The sequence below is a fragment of the Gouania willdenowi genome, chromosome 5 (assembly GCF_900634775.1).
Source record: "Gouania willdenowi chromosome 5, fGouWil2.1, whole genome shotgun sequence".
Taxonomy (NCBI): domain Eukaryota; kingdom Metazoa; phylum Chordata; class Actinopteri; order Blenniiformes; family Gobiesocidae; genus Gouania; species Gouania willdenowi.
The window spans coordinates 12,957,301-12,985,278 of NC_041048.1; the positions used below are offsets into that span (position 1 = coordinate 12,957,301).

Consider the following 27,978-nt stretch of genomic DNA (forward strand, 5'->3'; position numbering starts at 1 on the left):
TATTAATTTGTTGTTTTGTACTTTTAATAAATCTACAGAGACGCCTAGCGTAGCGTGTGCTACTACATCCGGTCCGTCTCTTAAATCCGTCCCCCCTCCCGACCACGCTGTGTAACTGTACGAATGTGGCATTCAGCAGTACTTGCGTTTAGAACAAGTAAAAACGCTGGAATTTTACCATCACTTTATTCACATTCTATCAGTTCCCGTCTGTTTCCTGGAGTGTTGCGGTACATGTGCAGTGAAGCGAAGAAACTCTGCTCTGAGAGGATGGCGAAAAAACGGATCGGAACTCACAACGGAACATTTCACTGTGATGAAGTCCTGGCTTGTTTCTTCCTTCGACAGCTGCCTGAATACTCGGTACGTAAAAAATGGCTGCTGACAATTAAACGTGTTAAAGTCTCACATGTATCAAGAAATGTACAGTTTACTTGACATTAAACTGGTCCGTATTTGTCACTCAAATGAATAATTCTACTCCCTGCTCCACCTGGACCTGCCTTCAACTAACATCTGCTATCTTTAATTAACAGCGGTTTATGGACCGATTAAAATTGTTTTACTATTTTGTCCTGCTTGCATTTATAAAATTATATATTTAAAGCAATATAGCAATACTGGATATAATTATATAAATAAGCGTCTAAGCTTGAGGTTTTATGTTCACAAACATTAGTTAATCCAACTAAGTGATTTCTGTTAAAGCAGTTGTTTTTAGTGTAATGTGTACAAGACTCAAGTACATCCTAGAGCTGGGCGATTTTGTTAAAGAAAAAAAAAGATTTAAGCAAATGTGCAACAGTAACTTCACAGTGGCTTAAATTTTCCGATTAGGAAATCAGATAACTATATATTCTATAACATATAACATTACAATAATAAATAAAAAAAAAATACTAAACTCTTCCCTTAGCATCTCAGCATAGTGTGAATAAAAAATTTAACATGCCTGTGGCACACACATAGCCTACTCAAAGGGTAAACACATGTAAACAAAGAGGGGGCTGGCTCACATCGGAACACGAAAAAGTCCGAAAAAACTGTGGTAGGAAAAAGAAATATATATATATATATATTAACGTGAACTTGCAAAATAAAAATCGTTTTTATCTACAAAATCGATTAAATCGATTCCCCCCCAGCACTAATACATACATCCCTTTGTTCATAAAGAGAGTTATGCCTACTTTCACTCAAATCTTTATCATTGGTTCAGATTTTTTCACCTGGAGATATTAGTTCATGCTTTAATATTCAGTCAGCATCAAAGTGCTTACTGGAATTGTGCTTCTTACTATTGACTAATATTGAAATTTTGTTTTATTATAATGTAAAATGGTGAGCGAGAATGCTTTTTTAATTTAAAAAAAAAAATATATTTTTTTTTAATTAGGGATGTAACGATTCACTCAACTCCCGATTCGATTCACGATACTGGGTTCACGATACGATTCTCTCACGATTTATTTTACAAAATGGGATTGTAGACAAATGACTGAAAAATATTCCTTTATTTATTGAAAATACTGCATTATTATCCTTTTATTTCTAATTGTCAAAAGAATCCCTTGAGAAACTATTCAAAACAATGCAATTTACCTAAAAATAAATCTTGAATGAAATAAATAAAGGAATAATACAAATGAAGAAGAAGCTTATTAATTTAAATTCTGGTTCTATAGTAAACAATGCAAAACTGCATAATAGTTCTTTTTAAAAGTGCAACTGAAAATGTATTTTTTGCCTTAACAATTGGACTTAAAAAAAAAAAAAAAAAAAAACGTCATTGCACTGATTTACGTCAGATATTTGTTTGGACCAGCAGAGGGCGCTGGTAACCCAGTGGTCTGTTGGCATGCAGCTAATCTAGCAGTGAAGAAGAGATGCTATGCTAGCAGACAGAGCTAATAGAAAAATGTGACTTTTACAGATATTCACGTAATATTGCAAATATTCTTTCGGTGCTAAAAGGGTAAGGAATAATTTATTAACATGTAAGAGTAGAAGGCGGCCAGAAAGAAAATAGTAGCAGATTCCGCCTGCGGTACATTGCTGGACAAGAGAAGGGATATATATATGTATATATATGTATATATATATATATATATATATATATATATATATATATATATATAGCGCCCTCTGCTGTTTAAAAAAAGTACTGCGATTCAATTTTCGAAGTATCGATGTCAATCGTGATACCTATGAATCGATATTTAACTGCCTTACGATTAATCGTTCCAACTCTATTTTTAATACAATGTGAAGTTAAACTATGAGTTAGTGTCAGGTAGTTTCCATCTGTTTACTTTAAAGCTTAACTTTTCAAAGCTGAGCCTTAATTCATTTCAACACAATATTACTTCTACTTTTTGTCATACAATTATAATGTGGCCTCAAACCTTTAAATGTATTGTCTGGGGACTTTTGGGGGTCTGCAGATTAGGTATAGTATTCACCCATATTAGATCTGTATTGAGACCTATTAGACTTGTTATTTTTACCTAAAATTGGAGAATAAACCTGTTCAGAGACCTATGGTTTGATACTTTTCTCTGATGCAGACAAATAGGGGTTCAGGATACCAGTAAAGGTTCTCCTCAAACATTATTTATAGGTTATAAATCCTGTGTTTAATTTTGTTTTATGTATTTCTCCTGTCTATTTATTGGGGTTAGACTAATGTGGGCTGATGCAGTACTAGTTACCTAACAAATTCAACTATTTACTATCAAAAATTAAGTAACACTGCGATTAAAAAAAGTTGTTTTCTATTGTTATCATCATTAATATTTATTTATTGAGTTTTATATTATTTTAAAATAATAATCAATATTTCATTAAACCACCTTAATGAAAAGGAACCTACTTACACTTCAGTTTATTTAAAAAAAGGAAAGTTTCTGTTTTTGACGTTATTGATTTAAAAATACTTTAAAGACTGATAGAACGTGCTCCAATGTTATCTAACTTCTCTAGTGTAATGACTCCCATCACCTTATGGGGGCGTTGCTGCACAATAGAAGTGTTTCTTGAAGAGAAGCCAATGCACATCAACCAACCATTCATACTTTTCATTCATACCTCTGTTTTTAAGGTATGAACTAAGTTGCTAAATACAGTCTAGTTTAATTTATAAACTCCAAATTAAATTAAATTAAACTCCAAAAGAACAATATGAATGTTTTTAGATTGTCTAAATAAGATAAAGTATGTCAAGTTACCACTGGAATCAGGGATACTGTAGTTATATGGAAAATTAGCTCAAAGATTGTTGGTGCTTTATTGATGCAGTGATATTTAACCATGATCTGGTCATGTAGCTACTCTGACCGTGAGTCCTTTTGAGGAGTGTAAAAGACAGTTGTAAAATAAATAAAAGTAAATAATAATAGTGGCTTGGATATATATAGCGCTTTTCATCGCAGTCAAAGTGCATCACAGAAAGCATTTAGTACTTTTGACCTAATCATGCAAACAGAAAAACAAAGAAAAATTCTAATCAAAATTGTAATGTATTTATTGTTGGTAAGAGACAGACATTGTTAACTTCAGATGATCAAATCCACCATAACGTACTGTTGAGGGAGGTGGATGTGGATGACGCATCTAACTGAGAACGTGTCCTGCTCTGGTAATCAATCAGATGCACACAGCTGCTCATTTTTACACCTGAAAGGCAAATCATACATTTATAGAAAAACTTAATTAGATTCCAAAAGCTAGACAAAAGGATTTGAAGCCTGATATTTTCTAAACTAAAATGAACATACAACACAACTCTGGATCTAATGTTGTGTTGGTACTAGAGGTCGACCAATATGGAATTTTCAAAGGCCAATGCAGATACCGACTTTTTGTTTTTTAAATTTCAGCCTATGGCCAATATCAGAAGCCGATATTTGAGGTCAATATCCTATTTTTTTATTTATTTTTTTTTTTAAAGCTGTGCACATTGATTATGAAAGACAATTGAAACACTCGTATGATATAAATGTATGTATTATAAATTAAATACACCAATAGAACTTAACATTTATTGAACTTTAAATATACCCGTGCACAACCAAGTAAAACAAAATGCTAATCCTATTAAGGATGTATTAGGATTAGGATATTTGATCAGGCACTATTATATTATGTCCTTATCCTGTTATATCAGCGGTTTATTTGTAAGCCTATTGGCTTCTATATCTCCCATGCACATGCTATTATCATTATTACTTTTTTTTTTTTTGTATATTCATACATCCGAATGGATTTTTTTTAATGTTCTTTCTTTTTTCCTTTAATGGCTACTCTAAAGTAGCCAATATATCGGCCAGCCGATATATTGGCCGACCTCTAGTTGGTACCAGATTTGCTGCCTGGCCATGTCAATGCTTTAACTGCATTCATTAAACCATTAAACCATTTACTTTGCAGTTTTATTTTTTTGGTTGAGTGATTTATCCAGAAAGAGGCTTATATAGAAAATCATAGAGTGAATATACATTCAAGAAGCACATCTTTACTGTCATTGCCATCAATACCTTTTCAGGGAGAATGTCCAATAACCATTTTTCCTTCTTGTCAGTTTTAATAGACACTAACCTCTGCTAAAATATGCTGCAATTATGCCCCGATCCTGTTACTCTGTTAATGACCTTTTAGAGGTTTGAAAAGCTTCTTTCTAATAAAAGATAACATACTGTAAATGCTGTTAAGCAGTGCTCTATGCTGATAATTGATTTGTAATTATTGTTTCTTGGGAGATGTGTAACATTCTGTATGCTGTTTTTTTTTTTTTTTTTTTTGTCAGGATGCTGAGATCATTAGAACCAGAGACCCGGCAAAACTGGCCGACTGTGACATTGTTGTCGATGTGGGAGGAGAGTTTGACCCAAAGAAGCATCGCTACGACCATCATCAAAGGTAATAACATGACAAAACAGTTTTTTTTTTAACATAAAGCTGTATATGAAAATATTTCTACCTATGAGCCTTTTTAAAAGCTACAACTGATGTCAGTTTCTTGTGTTTTTTTAGCTAAAATATTTGACAATACAATAAAAATGATTTTGACATCGCCACATATTTTTAATATTCTTTAATTCATTTATTTATTAAAAAAATGCTTGGGTGTATTTTAATGCATTAATATGGTCACGTATTACTAACTACTTGACAAGTTGGGAAACGTTTTGAAACATCTTACAGATGAGTTGAACATTAAAAGACAATAGATTGAAATGTGAATCGCCTTCAGACACGCAGGGCTCTGCTGAGGAAACACTTGAGTGGAAAAATTCCAAATGAAATCATAAAACTAGCAAAATTAAATTGAAATGACCTACATAATTTATGAATAAATTAAAGCGGCAAAATGAAAAGATAATGAGGAGAAAAACTCAATAAAATCAAGTTAAACACAAATAAAAGCTCACATAAAAGCAAAACGAATACAGCTAAAACATTCTAAGACAAGTAAAAAAAAAACAAAACATGTATACATATTCACTGATGTGCATTGTAGTTTTTTTTTTATAATTAAAGATAATATTATAATCAGGGAGCCTATATTTCAGCTTTTTCTATTTTTGCTAAAGGGCCAATGCTGTTCTTATGTCTCTTTATAATTGTTATTTTTTTTCCCTGCCCATAATTCCCATTAAAGTGTTCATCCAAATAAGAGCTTTTATTCTTACTTCCATCACGTTGCATAGTAATCATCCCATTCCAGGTGTCTTGTGGGTTTTTATGACCACTGTAATAACGACACGTCAGGGCGCTCCTCCTGGCTTGTGGTTCATGATAATTATTACTGCTTCTTCAATTGGATGCTCTCCTGCTGTATGTTTCACGAGGCACTGACAGGGGGTCACAGGAGACTGCAGCTGTCACTCAGCAGCACAGATGGAGGCAAGATCATAAGATGCTCTTGATGGCAGAATGGATGTAAGGGCACTGGGTGCAGGGGGAGGAAGTGGGAATTATTTAGACTTCATTTCAGTTGCTGAAAAGGATGAGGTTCAGTGGTTCAATCAGCAACGACCTGAAAATAACTGCATGTGAAAGGCTGTAGTACCAGTATTTGGTTTCATTTCAAACTAAAACTAACTGATTTTGACCCCATGAGTGTCAACTGCACACGTTAAACGACACCATTTGTTTTGTTCTATAGTTTTTTTTAGGGGTGTGCACACTGAATTGCCATGTGTTGTGGCAGTTTTTTCCAAAATCCATTGACCAAATAAACCCTGTCCGCATCTGACCAGCAACCCTAAAACTTGACTTCGTCTCATTCATCCAAAACCGCCACAACACCATGAATCTGATGATATTATACGATTTGATGTGATAATTTATTTATTTATGTATGTATTCATTTGACAGGTACAAAGCAATGCAACATAGATACAAAAGTTTGCAGCTGATATGATGCACATAGAGTATATAGCAAATGCTATTTGCATGTCACGATACGATATATCCTGATACAAAATAATTATTTATATCACAATATCAATAATTACAAGTAAAAAATAATTTGAAATGCAATTTAATTAATTTTTTTAACTTGAGAGAATAAGTAAGTGGTAACTAACTGTATTTCAAGTACCATTATCAAAAACAAGTGGTATGTTTATCAAATGACATCTTTTGCTTTTTTTTTTTTTTTTGGATCGATCCGATAATCACGTGGTGAAATATCGCGATATATTGCTAAAACGTTTTTTTTTCTTACACCCTTAGTTTTTATGTCTTCACATTTACACATTTCTATTTAGCCTGAACACACGTGGCTCTTCATTGTTGCTTTCACAATTAGAAGCCTGTAATGCACTTATCAACAATATCAACCTTTTATTATACACATTGCTGTCTTTCATTGTAATGTGACTGTTTTAATGACATATTTTTTTCAAAGAAATTTGTTGTTGGATTTTTCCATTTCATGTCCTATTTTTATTTTAGTTGTTGTGCTTCTATCTCCTGATTACCAGTATGGAGATGCCTCAGATTGGTCAATTAGCCCCATAATGGCTGTCATTACACCCCCCGCTACACCAACATGTCACTCATTCATTTGACGATCAGTTTTCCGCTGTGCCGCAGCCTAACAATCCTAATTAAGCCTGAATTAAATGACCAGCAGTGTCTCAGTGCTAGAGCCCAGTCCACCCATCTCAGCATGTGTCTAAGGACAGACATTGTGTGTGTGCACTTGTCAGAGGTTATGCATACAATCACTTTGATATCTGATCCATAGTCAATATAAGAAAAACAAGAACAAGAGTTTGATTGGGAGTAATTTCAATATTATTGTGCCCAAGTTTGGAATTTCACATACAGAATAGAATTCACTCACAATCTCCAAAATGTAAATCATTAAGTCAGTTAATTTAGGCTTCTAAAGTCAATTTTAACATCATTTGTATGGATTTAGTGTGATTATTTGTGAGAAATTGGAGGGTTTTAGAAACAAATGAAACACATTGTAAATACAAAATTGCTTCAATTTTCAAAAAATAAGAAAAATTGTGAGCCTCCTTTTATTTTGGGGCATTTGTTTGAATTGGTAAATTGTGTGGTACTGACGTATCTAGGCTAGAAGTCAACGTTCTGGGGACTAATGGTTCATGCTTTTATTGAGCTAAATTTTCCCGTGGGGTGAATTGGTTCCTCTGGTAAGCCAGATTTGATCCATATGTATGAGTTTGACATGACTTAAATAGGATAATAAGTGCTGTTTAAACTGGTTCAGTTTTGATAAAATGTGAGGTTAGAAAGGTGCATCAGTATGCAAAGCAATGTATACAAATGTTAAATAGAATATCAAACATTACATTTCTAATAATAATAACACATTTTATTTGTTATGCACTTTACATTTGATTCCAAATCTCAAAGTGCTACAGGATTAAAAAAATAATAATAAATAAATAGAACACAACATATATTAAAAGACAGGACTAAAAGAGGCATTAACTGTTAAAATAAGTTTCTGTAAAAAGGTGATTTCTTTGTATTTTCTTCTGCAGATTACATTGATTAACCTGCTCTCACTTTGCTCAGAACCTTTGCAGAGAGCTTCAGCAGTCTGTGTCCAGAGAAACGGTGGGTGACCAAGCTCAGCTCAGCTGGTCTGGTTTATCTCCACTTTGGTCGCCAACTGCTCGCCCAGCTGACTCAACTCAGTGAGAATGACAAGACATTGGAAATGCTGTATGACAAGGTGAGATAAGTCAGTGTACAGAACAATGCCGACAATGTCTTAGCATTTATGTTTTTATTCACTAGGAAAACAATTTTTAAAGATGAGAATTTACTTTTTTTTTATCCTTTATTTATACAGGTAGTTTCATTGAGATATAAGAGACATATTTACAAACATATAACATTTAAAATATATGGACAGTTTTCTAAATAGGCTGAACACACTTTATATTATCCACACTCACTCACCCATTTACACACATTTGCACCAGTGATGACAGAGATGTCATGTAAGGTGCTATGGTATCCTTATAAAGGGACACACTTGTGCTTTAGTGTTTCTTACAATTCTGAGCTGGAACTTCAAACCACCTGATTAGGGGGGAAAAAACCTGTAAAACACCCAAGCTGATAATCAGCACACTAAACAAGGAATACTGCCTGTACTGTTGTTACACAACTTTCAAGGGTAGGCAGCAGCAGTGATAATTTTGACAGCAAATTTTAATTTATCGGTAATTTTAGTCAGTCTTTTTTTCCCCTTTGTCTGCACATGCTGTCAAGGTCAAGTCAACACTACAAGAAGTGCCAGCAGTGCATGTTTTGTTATTGCAATTAAATATATGAATTTATTTTATTTCATAATTGTGACCAGCCCTCCCTAAGGAAGGGTAAGAAATACTTTATTAAAGGGAGGATATAAAAGAGGGTAGTTGTTACACCTATATAAGGGGGTGGGGGGGATACAACTTAACTCTAGTCAAAATTTAGTCTTCAGGATTATCTTTTTTTTTTTTAAGATTTAATTACCATTTATCAACCTAATAATGGATGGTATTAATGTTTGTAAATACACACAGACAGATTTAATGTGATCAATGCCTACAAGACCACATGATCTCATGAGTTCAGATTGGATTTCGTCACTTGATGACATAGTTTCAAGAATACATTTTGATTTGGTTTTTATTCATATTTTTTTTTTGTTTTTTTTTTGCTTAGTCATAGTCAAATATTGTCACTTGAAAAAATTTAGTCGATGAAAATTATGGCGAGCAGGCTTTGTGTCTTGTCATCAGCCAGACCAATAAATTATTGGCTGATGTGTCACTTTTAAAACTTCCTGTGTTTTTCCTCTGCATTTTTTACATGCTGAGAACTAGTTTGAGTAAATATACTGTAACCCTAGTGCATTGTATTTCCATCAAAGTTTTATCTCTGGCTGAGCAACTTCCTCCTTCACATGTCTGCAATGTTTGTTTACAGTTGTACGAGAACTTTGTGGAAGAGATTGATGCTATTGACAATGGCATCTCACAGTATGAAGGAGAGGCCCGGTACGCCATATCTACCACGCTGAGCGCACGTGTCGGCCACCTGAATCCATGTTGGAACAGCAAGAGCCAGGACACTGAGGTGAGTGCATGTGAGAGTATAGTGTGCCATACAGGTGACAAATAACGTGTAAGTCTTATAAACCACGTATGGGATTGAACACACACAGCAACATGAAGACGATTTTCTTTCTCACAATTTTTCCTCGCAGGGTTTTTTTGTTTTGTTTTTTTTTTTTTGTTGCTATCAAATTGGGCAACAGTCACTTTTTTGAGGCACTATATTTATATAGGTTTTGTTTTAAATTTGTCCATGTGGTGATGCAGTATACACATAAAAACAGCATACTAATGATAAAGCAGCTTCTTTAACAGAAATAACAGCCTGACGTTTCAGCTGTAATATTATATTTCTAATACTGACTCTGGAGAGTTGATTAAGTTAGATACGTTGAGTTAAGTTTAATAGTTTCTGCAGCTCAGCTGTTTGTTAGATTAACAATCAGGAGCTCTTCCTAAAGTAGCCATCCTCAAAGTTTGATTCGCAGTTCACTTGTGGCCTTTTTAGAACACCAATATGAAATGAACTAAACTTATGTTTAAAGTGTTTAACTGACTTGGATTGACTTGTTTTCGTATTTGATGTGTTTGATTTTTGTTTTCTTTGTTTGGTGTTCCCTGGCACGCTGGCCTGTAACGCTTTTTATTAATTAATCAATGCAAAATCCTTATCTTCATACTTGTCGCATCATCACCACAACACTTTTTTTCTTACAAAAAGATTTTTCGTCACTGTGAAAAAATAAAAACCTTCTCTAGATTTAATGTCTGGTTCAAAATATTAAAGAAAATGTATTTACACTCGATAGGCACATCTAATGAAACAAAGCAACATTTCTTTTTTTTTTTTTAACAAACGTTAGTGTTTATTAAGTTTCTTTCTTTTCACTTATCTTTTTATTGTGCTACAAAGAAAATACAGAAAAAACAAAGTGTTGTGATGCTACATTAAACAACAATACAGGAAAAACAAAGGATAATGTATTTTTTTTTTTGGAAACAAGATTTTGTCTTGCATTTATGAGCAATAAGTCGTTTAAACAGTTTCTATTGCCCTACTATCAGTAATAGGTATTAATCATAACATGATAAAGGCAGCATTATGATGTGATTATTATTGGCACAGCATTGAAATGCCTGTAGGGAAGCAGTACTTGTTTTCTATGTACTCTCATGAGATACTTAGAGCCGTGTTTCCATGTGCATTGACTAAGCTGACACTTTTTTTCATTCTTATGTGTCTCTGAGGTGTTGCTGGCCTATTTGTTTTCATGTTTATATTTTTTTTCCTGATCATTTAGACTTGTTTCTCTAGTAACTGACCCTGAAGTTCATATTGAAAATAGTATAAGTGAATTTATACTATAGTAACTAATGAGGCAGGGATGTAGGATGGTAATAGGGTTAGACACAATGTTTGACTTAATAATCGTTTGTCTATGTGAGCTATACATTATTGTAGCTGTAGAAGAGTTTTTCTCTTCAGTTTAAAGTTTAACCTCAAGTCAAAGCATGATTTTAGAGTATTTTTAAAGGATGGTAGTTTATATAGGCAAGGCAAATGTATTTGAATAGCGCGTTTCATACACAAAGCAATTCAATGTGCTTTACATGATCAAAAAGTGCAACTGAAAACATTCAACAGCTTAAAAATCAATAAGAACATTGAGATTAGCAGTAAAAACATTTAAAATCAGCAGTAAAAACATTAAATCAACAATTACATGATTAAAAATTTCCCTCTCAATCATACGTAGTAGAAAAAGAGTGCCTTTAACTTTGATTTATAAGTGTTTACATTGGATGCTGATATTATTAGGGCTGTTTGGTGAGTTTGGTCGACCAATGATATGGCACACGTGCCAATTAGTCGACCAAAAAAAAAAAAAAAAAAAACAGAGAATGAATGAGCAGGTGCAGAGGAGTGCCGATTTGCTTTTAAACACAGGCCCTTTATGAGCAGAACCTGACAAAGCAAAACTGAAACCTACAGGTCCGACAGATATTAGGTATTTATATCAGTGCCCGACCTGAAACCAACAAATAAAACTTATTTTTTCCTCAGAGGTGACATAATTACGTTTGTTTTAGTGGTAAGCCTGCTTTTATTAATAAACAACTGTTAATGTCAACATCAGATCAGCGCACAGGGAAACAATCACATGTCAAACACAGGTGTAGAGTGTGCCCAGCGGGGCCAGAGACAGCAGTGGATCTATTTACATAATCCACGTATCAAATATAAGGATAATCCATGTTCTTGTGCAGAAAAGGGATTGTTTTACTAGTGGATGCTTGTGCTTCAAGCCCGTCTTAATTTGTTCCCTCTCTGCTCTGAGGACAGCGCACTGCGCTGACAGCTGAAGCGCAACACTTTTTTTTTTTTTGCAGCGCAGCACTCGCACAGCTGTTGCTGGACATAGAATCATGTTTAGGCATTAAATAAATTAAATTTTAGATTTTATCCTTATCACCTATATAAGTGTATTGCATTTTTATTTATTTTTTTTAAACAGTATCGAAACTGATACCACTGCTGGTCGAGCAATGAAAATCTTGGTCGACCACGACGACATAAACCAATTAGTCTACTAAACATTTTGAAAACAGATGCCTCCAAGCTCACAGCACCCTAGCCTTTTTAGTATATTATTTTTTCCAAAGTTGGCCTGAATCAGCACTGAGGCATCACATTTCACTTATGGTACATAATGGTATATTCATTTTACGCACACATGCTTTTCATACATCGATAAGAATCGTTTTCTGTGCTTTTACTGCTGGGAGAGATTCAAACAAATAAGATGGAGAGATTTCTTCAGCCAGGTAGGATTTTTCATTTCTATGGAAATCGTGATGTTGATGGGTACACAATATGTGTTTTATTCTCCCTGCAGGAGGGTTTCCAGAAGGCTCTAAAAATGGTCGGGGATGAGTTCCTGGAGCGTCTGGATTTCTACAAGTCTGCTTGGTTACCGGCTCGGACAGTCGTGGAGGAAGCTATTCGTCAGAGACATCAGGTAGTGGATGGTGCTGAGGGGTTCTCACTGTCCTGATTTTTTTTTTTCAGGAAATTGTTATCAATGATATTCAATTTCTACACTGTTTTGTTGCAGTTGAACTTTTTGACAGACAAGATTTGTTCGGCCTTTTATTTGTAATGTCTAAAAACGTTCTGGCTCCATATTTTTACCTTCTACATGATTTGTGTTTATTTATATATATTTTTTTACATTTATTTCATTCAAGACATTAAAACACATTTCTTTCTCCTCCACATTGAAAAAAAAAGAAGAAAAACATGAATGATAATTCAATTCAGTTCAATTCAACTTTATTTGTATAGTGCAAATGACCACAAAGTCATCTCAATGCACTTAACAAAATATAAAATTCTTAATAAGAAAGAAAAAACCCAACAAGATCCACATGAACAAGCATTTAGCGACAGTGGGAAGAAACAACTCCCTTTTAACAGGAAGAAATCTCCAGCAGAAAGAAGTACAACTTATAACATCTGCCCCCTTGATGTTTATTTTGGGGCTTGTTTTTGCTACAGCAGCAGTTTTTCTTGTGTTCATCCTTCATCGTGCTCATTAGTGACAGAGTATCACCGCTCTCATTGTTCACAGGTAGATCCCAGTGGAGAGGTGGTGTTTTTCTCCCAGGGTGGATGCCCCTGGAAGGAGCACTTGTTTGCCCTGGAGAAGGATCTCAAGGTAGAGACACCGATAAAGTTTGTCCTCTACCCAGACCAGAACGGACAGTGGAGGATCCAGTGTGTCCCTGCTGGGCTAAACACCTTCCAGAACAGGTACTACACATTATTTGGGGATGATCTAATATTCAACAGATTTCAGCAAATGTCTGCTTGTCGTATGCTGCACTAGGCACAAAAATAAACGTTGGATGAGTACAGAATCATAGAATTTTGGGTTTTGTGCCACTCCAGTAGACCAAAGCTGAAGCAGATGTAAACGGAGCCATCAGCTCATGAGCGTGGGCCAGCCCCATTACAAATGATAAAGGTTTTTTTCCATTATATATATATATATATATATATATATTTATTCCTAAATGTTGCTTACAACCTGGAATGATTCATTTGCATACTGGCTGGTTTGAAGTGTGGCATCCTTTATATTCCCATTTGCTTACATGTAAACATAATTCAAATCTCTATTGAAAAACCAAGCCTCTTTGAATAATGAGCCATTGTACACCCTACTCTATTCACACCTCCCTCATACTATGAATACATTTACGTCACTTAAAAAGCACTGAGGGCTTCACCCAAGTTATAAATAGCTTCATGGAATAATTAAATGTTTCATCTGCAAATTAATTATAGTAATAAAGAAAACATATTCTTTAAATCTCCAAGAAAACCTGACAGCTTATGAATGCTGATGTTGAATCTGTTTTTTTTTTTTTTTTTTTGGGTTTTGCACCAATGCTTCACTTTCTAAAACAAAACTTATTCACATCTTCCACAACATTAAAATTAATTTTCATCAAACGCACATTTTTAAAACTATAAACTTGTATTAGTTTTTTTATGAAATGTGTTCTTTTGCCTTCTAAAATAAACTTAACATGGCTATTATTGACACTGGCACATTAATAGGTTTGTTGAAATAATTTTTTGAATGCAATAAATATGTGTATATAATGGTATGTAGTCGACCTTTCGAGGGATACAATTGCTTTTGAAAGGTCCAAATAAATGAATAAACCACTGTTTATCCAGCCTTTTTCCTGAATTTTTGATGGAACTTGAGATTCGTCTCTCGTAGGTTATTGCTAGGCCTGCGGGCCGTGGTGGCTGCAAATATAATATGTAAATAATAATCCTTCTGGTGTAAGAAGTCAAATGGATATTTGCAGTCAGCATGAGGTTTTTAATGTAATGTCACACATTATTTTTAGGCCAATAAAATGTGTAACAGCTGTGTCAGTGGTTGTGCATAGGTTACAGATGGGATTTAATGAGTCAATATTAATTTGAAAAGACTTTCAAATAGATTAATCATCGTTTCCTGCCATTGTCAGGCAGGTGCAGTGAGTGGGGTGACACAAGCTGAGATGCCATTAAGTGGCTGGGATAATTAGAATGCTAGGAATATTTTTGTCTTGGTAGCACATTCGATTCAAGGATGATTCAAGGATGATTCAAGCACATGTCAAACCAACATCACAATTTAATTTCTTCACTGAAGGTTCAGCTTGAATCAGAATCAGAAAAAGTTTTATTGCCAAGGAGAGCTTTCACAATACAAAGAATTTGTTTTGGTGGTTGGTGCAAAAACAGAAACAGTAGACTAATAAAATAATAATATATATAGAGAGTGAAGAAAAAACATAGAGGAATATGAACATACAGTATATACTGTAGATGTAGTGCAGGTTATATATTGTCTTGGTGGTGATAGGGTGTCAGTGGGGGACCTGGGCCGTGTTAATGAGGGTGGTGGCAGACGAGAAGAAACTGTTTTTGGGTCATGAGGTTCTGGTGTTGATGCCAGAGGGGATAGTTTGGAAACTCCCGTAGTGCAGTCATGCTTATGGAGCGGTACCAGCCTCCAGGGCAGAAGTCTGATCACATCAGGACAGTAAAACCGCCCGTGCCATGCACAGGGCGGAAATGTTCAGCATGTAAAAGTGGACAAACGTGAGGGGCGAGGTCCAACTCGCCGCTGCACAGATGTCCTGAACAGACACTCCCCTGAACAAAGCCCAGGATGTGCACGCAGACCCGTAGGCGGCTGCAGACCCTGACACGAGTAAACCAAAGCAATAGCCTCCACCACCCAGTGTGACAGGCGTTGCTTAGTGGCAGGCTGCCCCTTGTGGGGATTGGCCCAGGAGACGAACAGCTGATCGCTCCTCCTGAGGCTCCTCGTCATATCCATATAAGTGCGAATTGCACGAACTGGACATAACACAATCAGCCGCTGCTCACCCTGTGAGGCAGAAATGGCCAAAAGGTCAATGGGGGAACACGAGCCCACAACCTTTGGTTGGGTCTCAGGATGATCCTTTCATTACCCGGGAAAAGCTGAGCGCACGACAAATGAACCAAGAGCGCGTGGATGTCACTGACCCTCTTGGCCAGAGCCAGTAACAAGACAGCCTTAAGAGAGGAGAACTTCAGGCCCACCTCCTTCAGTGGTATGAAAGGAGGACTTTTAAGTACCTCCAAAACCACTGCCAGATCCCTTCATAAACCGGCAGATCAGCGAGTGCTGACTGGCCAACTTATCTCCAAAGCCAACGTGACAGGCGGCGATCACCGGCATATACACTTTCACAGTGGAAAAGGCTTTGTTTTTGTCAATCAGGTCCTGCAGAACTTACAAAATCACTCCCATCAAGCACTGAAAAGGGATGTGGTTTCTCTGCAGGCACCACCCCTCAAACAGCCTCCACCTATAATCATAAAGAGACCTAGTGGAGGGGTCATAAGCACTCTGTACGGTGGAGATCAGACTCTGTGATAATCCCAGGGCTGACAGATTGAGCCACTCAGGGGCAAAGCCCACAGTGCCAAACGGTCTGGAAAACTGTGCCCGTCCCTGCGTAGCAGCTGGTAAACCTGCGCCAACCAGTGCATGTCCGGCCACAGTGGAGCCAGCAGGATCAGTGTGTGCGCGGCCAATCGTCCCCTCGGCATTGCGCACTGCGCGTTTTCTTCCCCTGCGAACAGGTCCACCTCAGCCTGTCCATAAAGGGGCCCACAGCTGCCACACCATCTCTGGGTGCAGTTTTTTCATCTATTCCCCGTAAAGCGGTGGAGCCCCCTTGCGGCAGCCAGCCGTACGTCACCAGAGTGCCCGTCCGCAGCGTGGTGGAGCCCACAACCTTTGGTTGGGTCTCAGGATGATCCTTACATCACCCGGTAAGCAGCGTGCCTGTCCGCAGCGTGGTGGAGCCCTCTGCCGGTGACCGGTCAACCAACAACAGAGGGATCTCCCGCACAGCGGAGGAGCCCCCTGCCAGTGGAACAGGGCAAGACACCGCGGGGCGAGCACACACTGCTCGCTCCAGGGGACAGGGTTACGACGGGGAGACTGCTATCCCTGACCAGGAGGGGGCCGGAGCCTGGGGAAAAGAAGGTCTTGCCGCCTTAAACTGCGGACTGTGGGGAGGAGTCTGAGGAAAAGCTCTTCATTCCGCTGGTGGAGACGTGAGCGCGGGTTTCCTGGGGAGACAGAGGCAGAGAGCCTCATCGTCTCTCTTTTTCTCCTCGCAGAGCCAAAAATCCACCAACAACTATGTTGCTCATCACCTTTCCCATAGCCTGCATGGAGCAACGTTTAATGCGGAGTCTTGCTCAGACAGGCGTGCCAGCCTCCTGTGGAGGCTCCGTGCGTTAAACACGGCGCAGTGCTTACACAAGCCCAGAGTTTTGATCGCCAGATCCAGGCAGTTGGGGCAGACTTTGTGCCTGTCTTTAGTGGAGGTATTACCCCCACATGGACAGAGGCGAGCCCCAGAACATCATGATCCCTCGGTGAGAGAGGCCATCACCGCATGACGCAGTTAGAAGAGCAGGTGGCTTGCTTACGCTTTCGAAGAGGCAGGGATGCAGGACAACGTGTGTTGAACCGTCTGACACGTCGAGGACAGCGTTGATAATCCATCTGTGGACAGTTAAGCTGGCAAAAAAAATGCAAGATAGCTGAAAGGAGAAGAGGTCTTTGAATGGTGCATGTCTGTCCGTGTCCTCCTTTTATAGGAGGTGGGTGACCTCCTAGTGGACAAACGCGCTTCACTGGCCAATCAGGATTGGCAGATTGAAATAAATGCTTCTGAGGAATGCAGACAGATGTTGCATCCCATAATGAGGCATCCCACGAAATATTATGAAATAGAACAGGGCTTTAAAACCAAAAGCATAGCAACTTGTTGCTGCTCTGTTGTTGAATGTTGTGAAAGAACAAATGGAGGCAGAAGTTTCTGTGCACTTTTAAGCAATCACTTTGACCTATTGTTGAGATCCTCTTCTTCAGGTTTCTGTTTTTCTACCGAGAGAAGTCCCTACTTCAGTAACGGCCCCCTCAAGTGGTTAGCTCATGCAGCTGCACCAGAGGCTGTTTGGAGCGGTTCAGAAGTTGTGCTCTGAACGCAAACCGAGCTAAACAAAGGTGATAAAATTATGACCTGCCCTCCGCTCATTTGGAACTTGTCTGGGACTAAACCGGTGGGAAAGCACCCTAAAACTAACTGCAAGTGGCTGTAATAACATAGACATTAAACAACAAGATGTGGAAATAACTAAGACGTAGAGTTCAATATTTTAGCAATACTGAGCACTTGAACTTTCAACACAAGAGAGTCACGAAAAGGTGCGTCATCTCTGCTCATTAAAACATTCTGCGAATTATATCGTCTGAGTTTGTACTTAATGATTGGACGCTCAGCTGATGATAAACACTTGTATTCTGTGTGTGTGTTTTTTTTTTTTTTTTTTTTAACCCTCTGAAGTACTCTGTTTCTTCCAGGGGTATTTCAAGCCCTGAACAAGCACTCTGCTTTGAGAGCAAGGTTGAGTGTGGTGTTTTACTTTTCTATTTTGTTGCAATAGATCTGGGAAATGTGACATTGTTAGAGCACTTCTGGCTATGCCTTATTTCTGTGTTCCCAAAAAACACAGATGAAGTTTGATTTTCACCCTCTAATAATAACAGATGATTACAGAAGATTGTAAAGTATAGATAATCTTTACAGCACTGATGTCACCTCCTTGATTTTCCAATAGTAATGCTCTTGGTTTCTTTTGAGTCTTGCTGTTTGTTATTGATTTCTGCAGAGTCCATTGTTGCTCTGGAGCTCCAGTGATGACGGGAGGGTTAATGATGAGCAGTCAGTGACGTGCAGTCAGGGTAGGCAAGGGAGGCAGTGTCTACCCAAGGGTGAATTGATATTTGGTTATTTATTTTTTCATTTCCGATAGCCTACAGTACCTATAAGTTTGAAAGTGTCCGCATTTTGTACGTTTCATAGCCCAACTTACTAAACAGCGCTATTTCCTGGAATGGCTGCAGTCTCACTCCGCTGTAAGGCAGGAGGAGGCCACGCCCCCTCCCAAAAGCACACTGCTGCTCTGCCCCTGTTCCCATAGCATGTTTTTATGTGTTTGCGCATGCGCAGTCAGTTCCCCAAGATGACAACCATTTACGTCCAAAGGCAGCTCTCTACGCTGCCTTTGGATGTAGCCATGCTATGCTAAATGCTATACGTATGTTCACAGTGCATTAGTGAATTGATCCCACGTGACCGCTGCTGCAACGTTTTCTAGCTAGTGGGCGGGATAACACTACAGGCAGGATGACAGCGCTAGAGACGATAGAGAAACTTTCTTTTGAGATAAAACGATAGCTTTTAAAAGATGGGAGACCAACACCTGAGCTACCAGACCTTCAGCAAAGGTAAGGTCAGAAAACTGTTCGTATTTTCTACAATGAATGGTACAAAAGGAAGGATTGCCTTTGTGGATGCTCCTCACTGAGGCTGTTCTGAGTTGTTGTTGTTGTTGTCATTTTCTCCATGTTTCTGTGTTTCCAACACAAACAACGGATGCGCTACCGTGTCATGAGATATATCTTCTTGGGAGAATATGGAGGCTATATTAAATAATTGTTTCTTTAATGATGTTTTACGATGTTGATTTTGTTAGATGGCTAAATACTTCATGTGGATCTTGTTCGGTTTTTTCTTATTATGAATTTTATATTTTGATAAGCGCATTGCGGTGACTTTGTTGTAAATTACTTTATACAAATAAAGTTGAATTTGAATTGATTTAACACTTGACTGCAGAAATATGTGAAATTGTCATTGGTGGTCTCGATTTGCAACGTGCCTACCCAACCCTAGTGGTCACGGCATGTCACTGTGAGCAGTGTAATAGAAGAAAGCTGGATGTGTTGTGTGCTGATTATGTTTTGCAGAATACGAAGAAAACAGATTTGTGCCTGCCTTTGTGTCACTCTTAATCTAACAATAAGTATTCCCAGTGTGTGTGGTTTGAATAATAATATCTGGCATAGCTCAGTGAAGCTCATATATATATATATATATATAATTTTTTTTTTTTTTTTTTTCTTCATTTGAGGTTTTATGGCCTTCAGCTATTCAGTGCCAATTTTTGTTTTTGGTTAGTTTAGTTTAGTTATTTGATTTTTTTGCAGGGTTGGGATCAATTACATAATTTTTCAATTACAATTACATCTTCAATTATCCATGTTCACTTACAACTCATTTATGATAACGATGACTGGCATTTTTTTTCCCTGTTACAATTAAAACTACGATTATCATTCTTCACCTGAAGGTCATTTATAATTACATTCTCAATTACTAAAGGTCAAATTTAATCACATTTACTGAGCCTTTAATAAATATGCCCAAGAAACGTAACCTTCCTCTTGTGTTAGCTTTCTGTTAGCATCTCTGATATTAATTGGTTGGTTTTGACCCATGTCTTAAGTCAGCTGTAAATTACACTTATTTATCATTTCATTTTGTTTTCTTTGTGGGCGTCTATGCCTTTTTTGTCAGTACACCCTTCAATTTACTTAAAAAATAACATTTTTATGCCAATTACAATTAAAAAGTAAATTATCTAAAGTTAGTTACAATTCAGTTATGATAACAGCAACATATTTTTTTTAAATTACCATAACTATCATAATCACGTCATAATTGTAAATGTAATAAATAGCAATTACACGGTTACAATTATAATTGACCCCAACCCTGGTCATTTGACAAAAATACACCTTTTTGTTTTATTTTAGTCAAAATATTGTCATCAGGACTTTTTCAGTTGTAGTTTAGTTTTAGTCAACTAAATGACATTAAGATTTAAGTTGACTAAATCTGTTACAGAAATAGCGACTCAAATACAAAGCATTAGTTTATGCATTTCTTGAAATGAAATTTCCATTTATCAACCTGATATTAGATGGTATTATTGTTTGTAAATACACAGACAGATTGGATGTGATCACATGAGTTCTGATTGGATTATGGTTTTGGTTTTGTTAGTTAATGAAAACATATTACTATATTTTGATATGGTTTTTGTTCACATTTATTTTTTAAATGAGTCCTAGTCTAGTTACTTTAGTAGTTGAAAACTATGACAAAAATATTTAGTCAACAAAATTAACACTGTAGCCATTTTGTTAAATAATGTTCTACATACATTCAGGTTTTGTCTGTTAAAGTGGTTTACTATTTATTTTTATTTGCAACCTTTTTAATTAATTGATAATATTCATTCATTTATTTCAGAACCAAGGGGATCCTTAAGCTAATTCTGGCATATTTGCAGAAATGTATATTAATATGCACTGTCCCTACAATAAATAAATAAGAAACAATATTGCAATAAAAACATGACAACAGTAAGCAACTAGGTAAATAAATCAGACCAAAATATGATTATTTCATGTCCTGACTAAATACACATAAACCTAGACACAAGGTTTCTTAACACAGCAGAGTGGTTACAACACTGGCAAACATTTGACTTGCACTGGAACTTCTTGGAACCCTCAAGCTTATAGAACCTATTAAGATCAACCACATTTGACATTTAATGAGCGTAGTCTAACTGCTATTTTTAGATTTGTGATATTAAAATCTGTCAATTCTGTTGGAAGCGAGGAAGGAAATGATCATTATTATATGACATCTATTAAAATCTCTGGGACTCTTTATGCTTGTGTGTCCAGATTGTAGAACTCCTAATAATGGCAAGTAGAAACATGTACTAATTGGTCCTCATTTCCAAGCAGGCTGACCTAGGTGTCACACATAGCTTACCCAGTGATTAAACTGGTATCTGCTGTAGATATTTATGTCACATGCTTTGCAGTATCTAGGGGATAAATTGGCCTTTACAAAACATCTGATTAAACCCTAGTTTCTGTCTGACAAACTGAGTGATTCCCTGGAGTATCTATCATCACATTCTCATGGGAACTGTCATTTTTTAAATTTATATATTCCGTTGGTATATGGCAATTTTCTGTAATTTGTTAGGGAGTGGTTGTCGTCTTCAGAAAAGAAAAAGAAAATGTGATTGACTGGTTTTTATTATGTCCTCTACAACATATAAGGCTCAGGTAAAGAAAAAGTAAAAAAACTAAATAAAAAAGTAACAAGTAAAAAACAGTAACAGTAACAAAAATAATCACAATTCCAGCAAGTTGATTTGGTCTTTTTTTTATTGAAATAATATGTTATGGTTTCTTTTAATCAATTTTGAACTCCTGACATGTTTCGACTGCCAACTGTCAGTCTCCCTCAGAGGCATCTAGTGATTGCTTTTATGTATCTGTTAGTTGGCAATCGAAACATGTCTGGAGATCAAAAGTTTCCTGAATTAAGGAAAATTATCACATTGAAGGAAAAAAAGCAAATTTAGATAAATTAAAATATAGTTTTTAATAAATGAAACTAAGTAAACTAATATTCGGCATAATATGTAGGGGGGAAAAAAGTCGATTTCTTGATGATTCTCGAAAATACATTGACTTAATTCAGCCAAAAAAGGATGACGATGCATGAAATGCACATGTTACCAATGTAAAACTGTGGCGGTGGCATTTAAATAGTATTTCTAATGCAGGTGAGAGAAATAGATTAGATTAGATAGACTATTAATTCCTTGGGAAGGCTCCGTCAGGGAAACATTACAGAAAGCAGCATTACAGAAAGAAATGAAAAGTAGCACATAAATGCCTTTATAGTTTAGTCATTTCTGTTCAATCATGAACACAGGAGATTTCTGTTTTTTAAAACAGAAGTTTAAAAGTGCACAATTGTTAGGAAAATTGCCCACTTTTCTTCTTTTGACTCAGATAAATTGTAGAGAGGTAGCAACAAAGGCCTTGTAGCTCCGCACAACAATATGGCTATTTATTTAAAATGTTTCATATTTCAATTTAGAATTGTTTTGCAATAGAAAGATATATGACATGAGATTGGATTAGATTAAGGCCTTAGTTAGAAAATTAAAATGAAAAAGAGTCATAATAACAATGCAGATGTGATTTCTCTGACAGTTTTAAAGGCGACTCATCGTGTTTTTCTGTCACCACTGATGGTCTCCAGCAGATTTAAATGTCACTACTTTTTTATTCTGGTTTTATCTGTTCTAATTATTGATTTTCTTTGGTTCCATGCAAACAGCAGGGGATCTTCATATCCCATCATGAACAGACGTGCAAAGAGTTGGAATAGCTTTTTCATGCCCTTCGTTCGCATCAACGGACACTCTGTTATAGACCTCTTCTATTTTCAACCCTTTCTATAAGATGGCTTTTTCTCCTGGCCCTCCTATTACTCTCACTCTCTTTCGTCTGGAGTATTTCTGTCTGTCCTGTGATCCCCATCTTTCATTTTATCTGGGTTTTTTTTCTTCTTTTTTTTTAAACTCTGTGGCTTTCTTTTCATTAATCCTGTTCCCGTTCATCATCATCCTCCTTCCTGTCCTCCCCATTTCCTTATCTTGTCTCACCTTTCACACATCGTACCCATCCGTCACCTCCGTTCCCCAGTTGGACTTTTCCCTTCATTCTATAGAATCTCACCAGGCTGCATCTTTTTTTAGTTTAACACACAGACACAAACATACCAGCCGTTGGAAAGCTCCTAAAACTAACAATGTTTGTTTGTTTTAGCATTAAAATCCTATTTCCAATGGAGGTTCCATTGGTCGTTTCCTCACAGTAGGCTTAGGCTGACTCTGTGAAAGGGATGTTGTTATCACCAGTAGGGGAAAAGCTCAATTTAATGTTTTTTTTATCAGCCTCACATCTGTAAAGTAATCTTTTGCAGTGGATAAGAAAAGGGGAGTAGAGATGAACTGTGTCAGAGTATGCTGTAGGTTGACAGCAGCATGATCTGAACTAGAAACGAGTTCTATTTGAAAAAAAAAAAAAAAAAAAAAAAACACCCGCTGCCACACTTTCTAATTTAGCTTTATATTTAGGCTTTGAATGACCCCCTTTTTCAATGTTTTAGTAATTTTTTTTTAAGTTTAGTAACTACCTACCATTGCAGCAACAACAATTCCCCATGGATGTGCTTTTTATTGAATGACATACAGTATATAATAAAATTACAAACACTATCAACTGCAAGTTAGTTTTCCATTACCTATTCAGATTAAATCATTTTTCAAACCAAATAATGGTGAAACCCATTGTGTATGAGTTGAATCTTTATTGTTGACAGAGGTATCATCAAAAATAAATATGGAGCTTTTTCCATATCTGAAAAAAGTTGTCTGAATATTAACCTTAACATTATTAAGTTGAATAGGAATTCTTTTTTTTTTTACTGATGTTTGTTTGTGGAATGCATCAATTTAGATATTGCAGTAAAAGATGGCTGAAGATATTATTTCCATTAGGATATATTATATGACCTACATTTAGGTTGGTGGGGAGGGGGTCTATGTATATATCAATATTGGTATCGGAAAATTAGTGTTTAACAATATCGGATAATCAGATATCGGCAAAAAGCTAATATCGTACATCCCTACTTAATATACATTTACCTTAAAAATCTCATTGTTTTGCCATAAATTCACATAGAGTAGGTGATAGCTGTTTACATTTTAAAGCTGAGCAGTATATCTTTGCATATTGTGCAAGACTAAAATGTACTGGACTTTATTGTAATTTGACATGCTATTATTTGGTTTTACAAATGCTGAAACTCTTTTTTTGAAATTTATTTACTAGAATTTCTTTGCTTATATGGTCATAGGTGTCATAATTTGTGGGTGGATCTGACATAAAACCCTAGTTAATGGAGAAAGTTGCATATGCTTGCCTTGGTGACCCATTGAAAATGTAATCTGTTTTTTTTGTGTGTTAAAACATGTGATTATACCCAAATTTTGAAAAAAAGAAGAAATGTAAACCTGTTGCCAACCATTGTTCCACAGTTAAAGCTACTACACCCTTGCAGATTTCTACCAAGTCCGTAAGGTTTTTTCCTTTGCTTTTCTGGGCTTTATTTGAATAATCTTCATCATCATCAATCTCTATTGTTTTTTTTGCAGCATATATTTTTTGGTATCTCTGGACAGTTTCTTTCCATCTGATGTGTAATTTTTGTACTTAATTTGCTCAAACTGTTTAAAATAACGTTTTTCTACTTTAGATTTAAAACAATAGGTTCGTAGAATTTGAAGCTCGAATAGCGATTTTGTGACACTTGTATTTATTATAAAGCTGCCAGATTCAGCCTGTACTTGGGTAATATGTTATGATTCCCAGTCTCCAGTAGTGTGTAATGTAATTACCCACTCATGATAAGATGCTAATTGACACCGTCTGTCACAGTCATACTGAATTTGGGGGTGGGGAGCATTTTTTCCTCAGAGCATATTTTGCTCATTGTATTTCTTTTTTTTTAAAGACTGGTCATTGTGAAAACGAGAGCTTCCTGGTCTGTCATGACAACATAACTTTACCCCTCCCCTCCTTTTCCTCATTACCAGACCTGTTGACCTTTCCTGCAGAGCTCATTTTCCAGCCTTACTGTGGAGCGATCGATAGGTTGATTCTTATCAGGGCTGCCATTAGTGGCTGCCATGCTTTCCTCCACAGGTTGGATGGTGACAATCTTAATAGACTGGAGATTAAGTAAACTTGAGAGGACCAATGACATTAAGAGTAATCACAGGTTTAAATGAACATGCTACCAGTGTGACTAAAGCCCCATTCGCGCAGGATAAATATTATCTGGGGACCCCATGTAATAAATAAATGATAAACGTTTGCTTTTTATGTGGCGCATTCGCACGGGATAACCGAAGCCTGAGATTTTGCTAAAATTTACGGACATCTCCCGGATATGATGTCAACGTGCTGCGTATTGCGTAACATTCGCTACATTTTTTTCAACATGGCGGACACTAAGAAGAGAAGTACGCGAGAGAAACCTTAAAATGAATACAAAATAAATAAACATGCGTCCTGGAAACAAAACAACACGTAAACACAGAGGCTTATTCGCATTGGATTAGTGTTATCACTGGACCTCGGAGTTCATCAAAATATAATAGGTAATTTGAGGGGGAATTTTTACTTTACAAATTACTGACATGGCCGATTTGCATGGGATTATCATCACAGACATTCTCCACAATTATTACAAATCGCATGTGGTCCCTAGGTAAAAAAACCACGTGCGAATAGGGCTTATAAATCAGTCAGGTGGTGTGTGTTTTATAACTAATAAAATGGGGAATTCTAATGTTGGTTTGATTCCTTCTATCTGAAAACTGGAGAAAAGACTTTTTTCTTTTTCTTTTCAGTCAGCAGATGTTTTGACATCTTTGATAAGTGTGTCAAGCCATTTATTCCAAATTTTACTGTGCAATTTGCACCTGTGGTTGCTGTGACATTTCCAAATAGTCTGAGGCTTTTAGTTACTTTAGGTGTTAGATTAGGGTGTCTAAAGTCTGTTTGTGACACAGTGCTGGGTGAAAGGTGAGCCACAAACATTAACACTGCTTTAAAGAACACAAGGTCAGAGATAAGGAGGATAGCATGATAAAAGGATGTATTACAAACACACAGGATACAAGACATCGACCAGTCTTTTTAGACTTCATTCAGTATTCTCCGTCTAAATGAGTCGATCTTCATTTTCCTGTATTTTGAGTTCCTGAACTTGGAACCAATCCACAGACACTTTGTGCAGGTCAGCTTTTAAGCCCCTCACACAGCCAATTTATTTCCACTTTGGATGATTGCCCACTGGCTCTTCTATCTCTGTGTCAATGGGTGGTTTTTCCACTTCACTGGAGAAGAATAAAGCACATTTTCATAGGTTCATTTGGCAGAGTTGATTGTTGGCGGTCCGTTATGGGAGGGTCACTGCTTTTCACCTTTGATAGTGGCAATCTTCCTCGTGTTCTTCCTGTCATTAAATCTAAAAAAGAGGAGTTTGTGTGAAGTCATGCATTAATAACAGGTAACTGTCATTAACTTTTACAGATTTCACCCTAAAATCTAAGTTCGGGATGTTACAAATAACAATTTGCACGGAATTAAACATTTGCTGATTAGAGCCGTTTTTTTTTTTTTTTTTTGCTTGTGATCTGACTAAAGATGAATATTGGAACCAAGCTACTGCTTCAAAGAATACAAGTCAAACCATGGTTTTCATTGTAGCTGTATCTGTTTTTTTTATTTTTATATATATATATATATAATTTTTTGGAATTTTTAAGATGCTACTTTTTTGTAATTTGAATTAAAATTCTGAATTTTGCCTTAGAAATGCTCATGTATATTTTTGAGAATCTAATACAAAAGCTGGAGCTTGTGGATTTAATGACTTTTGTGTCAAAAGGGATTTCATTTTAAACAATCATCTTTGGCTACATTTGCACTACACTTTTTTTAAAAATCCGATTTTTTTTTTCGTGTGATCGTTCATATTTACACATTAAATGCATCTTTTATCAGTTGGGAGTATGAGTGGAATGCGAACCTCAAAAAAGGTTCTGAGGCACTGTTTACAGAAGTAAATACAGAGGCGTCTCAGCGTGTGTGGCACTGATAATATGTATAATAAATATTTCCTAATTTTAATAACTCACTCTCCTTCCACCATCTACTTTTCTACTTGCATCCTCCACTGGGGTTTCCCCCCTCCCCTGCCGCTCCGTCGGAGATGGAGAATTATGACTGTGCATTTTGATGATGTAAAGGTCTGATGGAATGCAACCTGCTGTTCCATTTATGAAAGTGGCTTTGGTCGGATTTGAAAAGATCGGAATTGTACGGTTTACATTGACATTACAAAATCAGATATGGGCAAAAATATTTGGAATTGACCTGCAGTGTGAACATAGCCTTAGTTACAGGCTTTTCCAAGTGTGCACAAGACTGTTTTGCACTCCAGACTTGACTTCATAGTCCAAACCTGTAAACCATCTTTACCATTTGTGTTTCATTTCTAGGCTGTCACTGCAAGAGGAGTGGCGTGGCGTTCGAGATGAGGCATTGTCGGAGCTCAGTGGCATCAAGGGCTGCATCTTTGTCCATGCCGGAGGCTTTATTGGCGGTAACAAGACCCGGGAAGGAGCCCTGGAGATGGCCCGGAGAACTCTGCAGGCTGCTGCTCAATGTCCTGCAAACGGAAGCACTTGACTAAACCATTAGGGAAGACCAGCCAGTACACTTTGCTTTCTAGTTTTTAATTATTTACCCTGTTGATCTCAGCTGTGGCTAATGGTTTTTGGTTCTGTGGTGTAAAATTAGAATAGTTTGGTGTCCCAAATGCTTTGCTGTTTTGTATTGGAAATAAATGGCATTTAAAATCATCTTGTTTTATG

General features: G+C 36.6%; 1 protein-coding gene across 1 annotated transcript; it reads left to right on the forward strand.

Annotated features, from left to right (window-relative positions):
- Window positions 1–83: 83 nt before the first annotated feature.
- On the forward strand, window positions 84–27,966 carry myg1 (myg1 exonuclease). Its single transcript, XM_028447218.1, has 7 exons — window positions 84–363; window positions 4,805–4,917; window positions 8,062–8,221; window positions 9,469–9,618; window positions 12,494–12,616; window positions 13,229–13,410; window positions 27,604–27,966. The coding sequence occupies exons 1-7, from the start codon at window positions 124–126 to the stop codon at window positions 27,791–27,793; spliced, it is 1,158 nt and encodes a 385-aa protein (XP_028303019.1). The 5' UTR covers window positions 84–123; the 3' UTR covers window positions 27,794–27,966.
- Window positions 27,967–27,978: the final 12 nt, after the last annotated feature.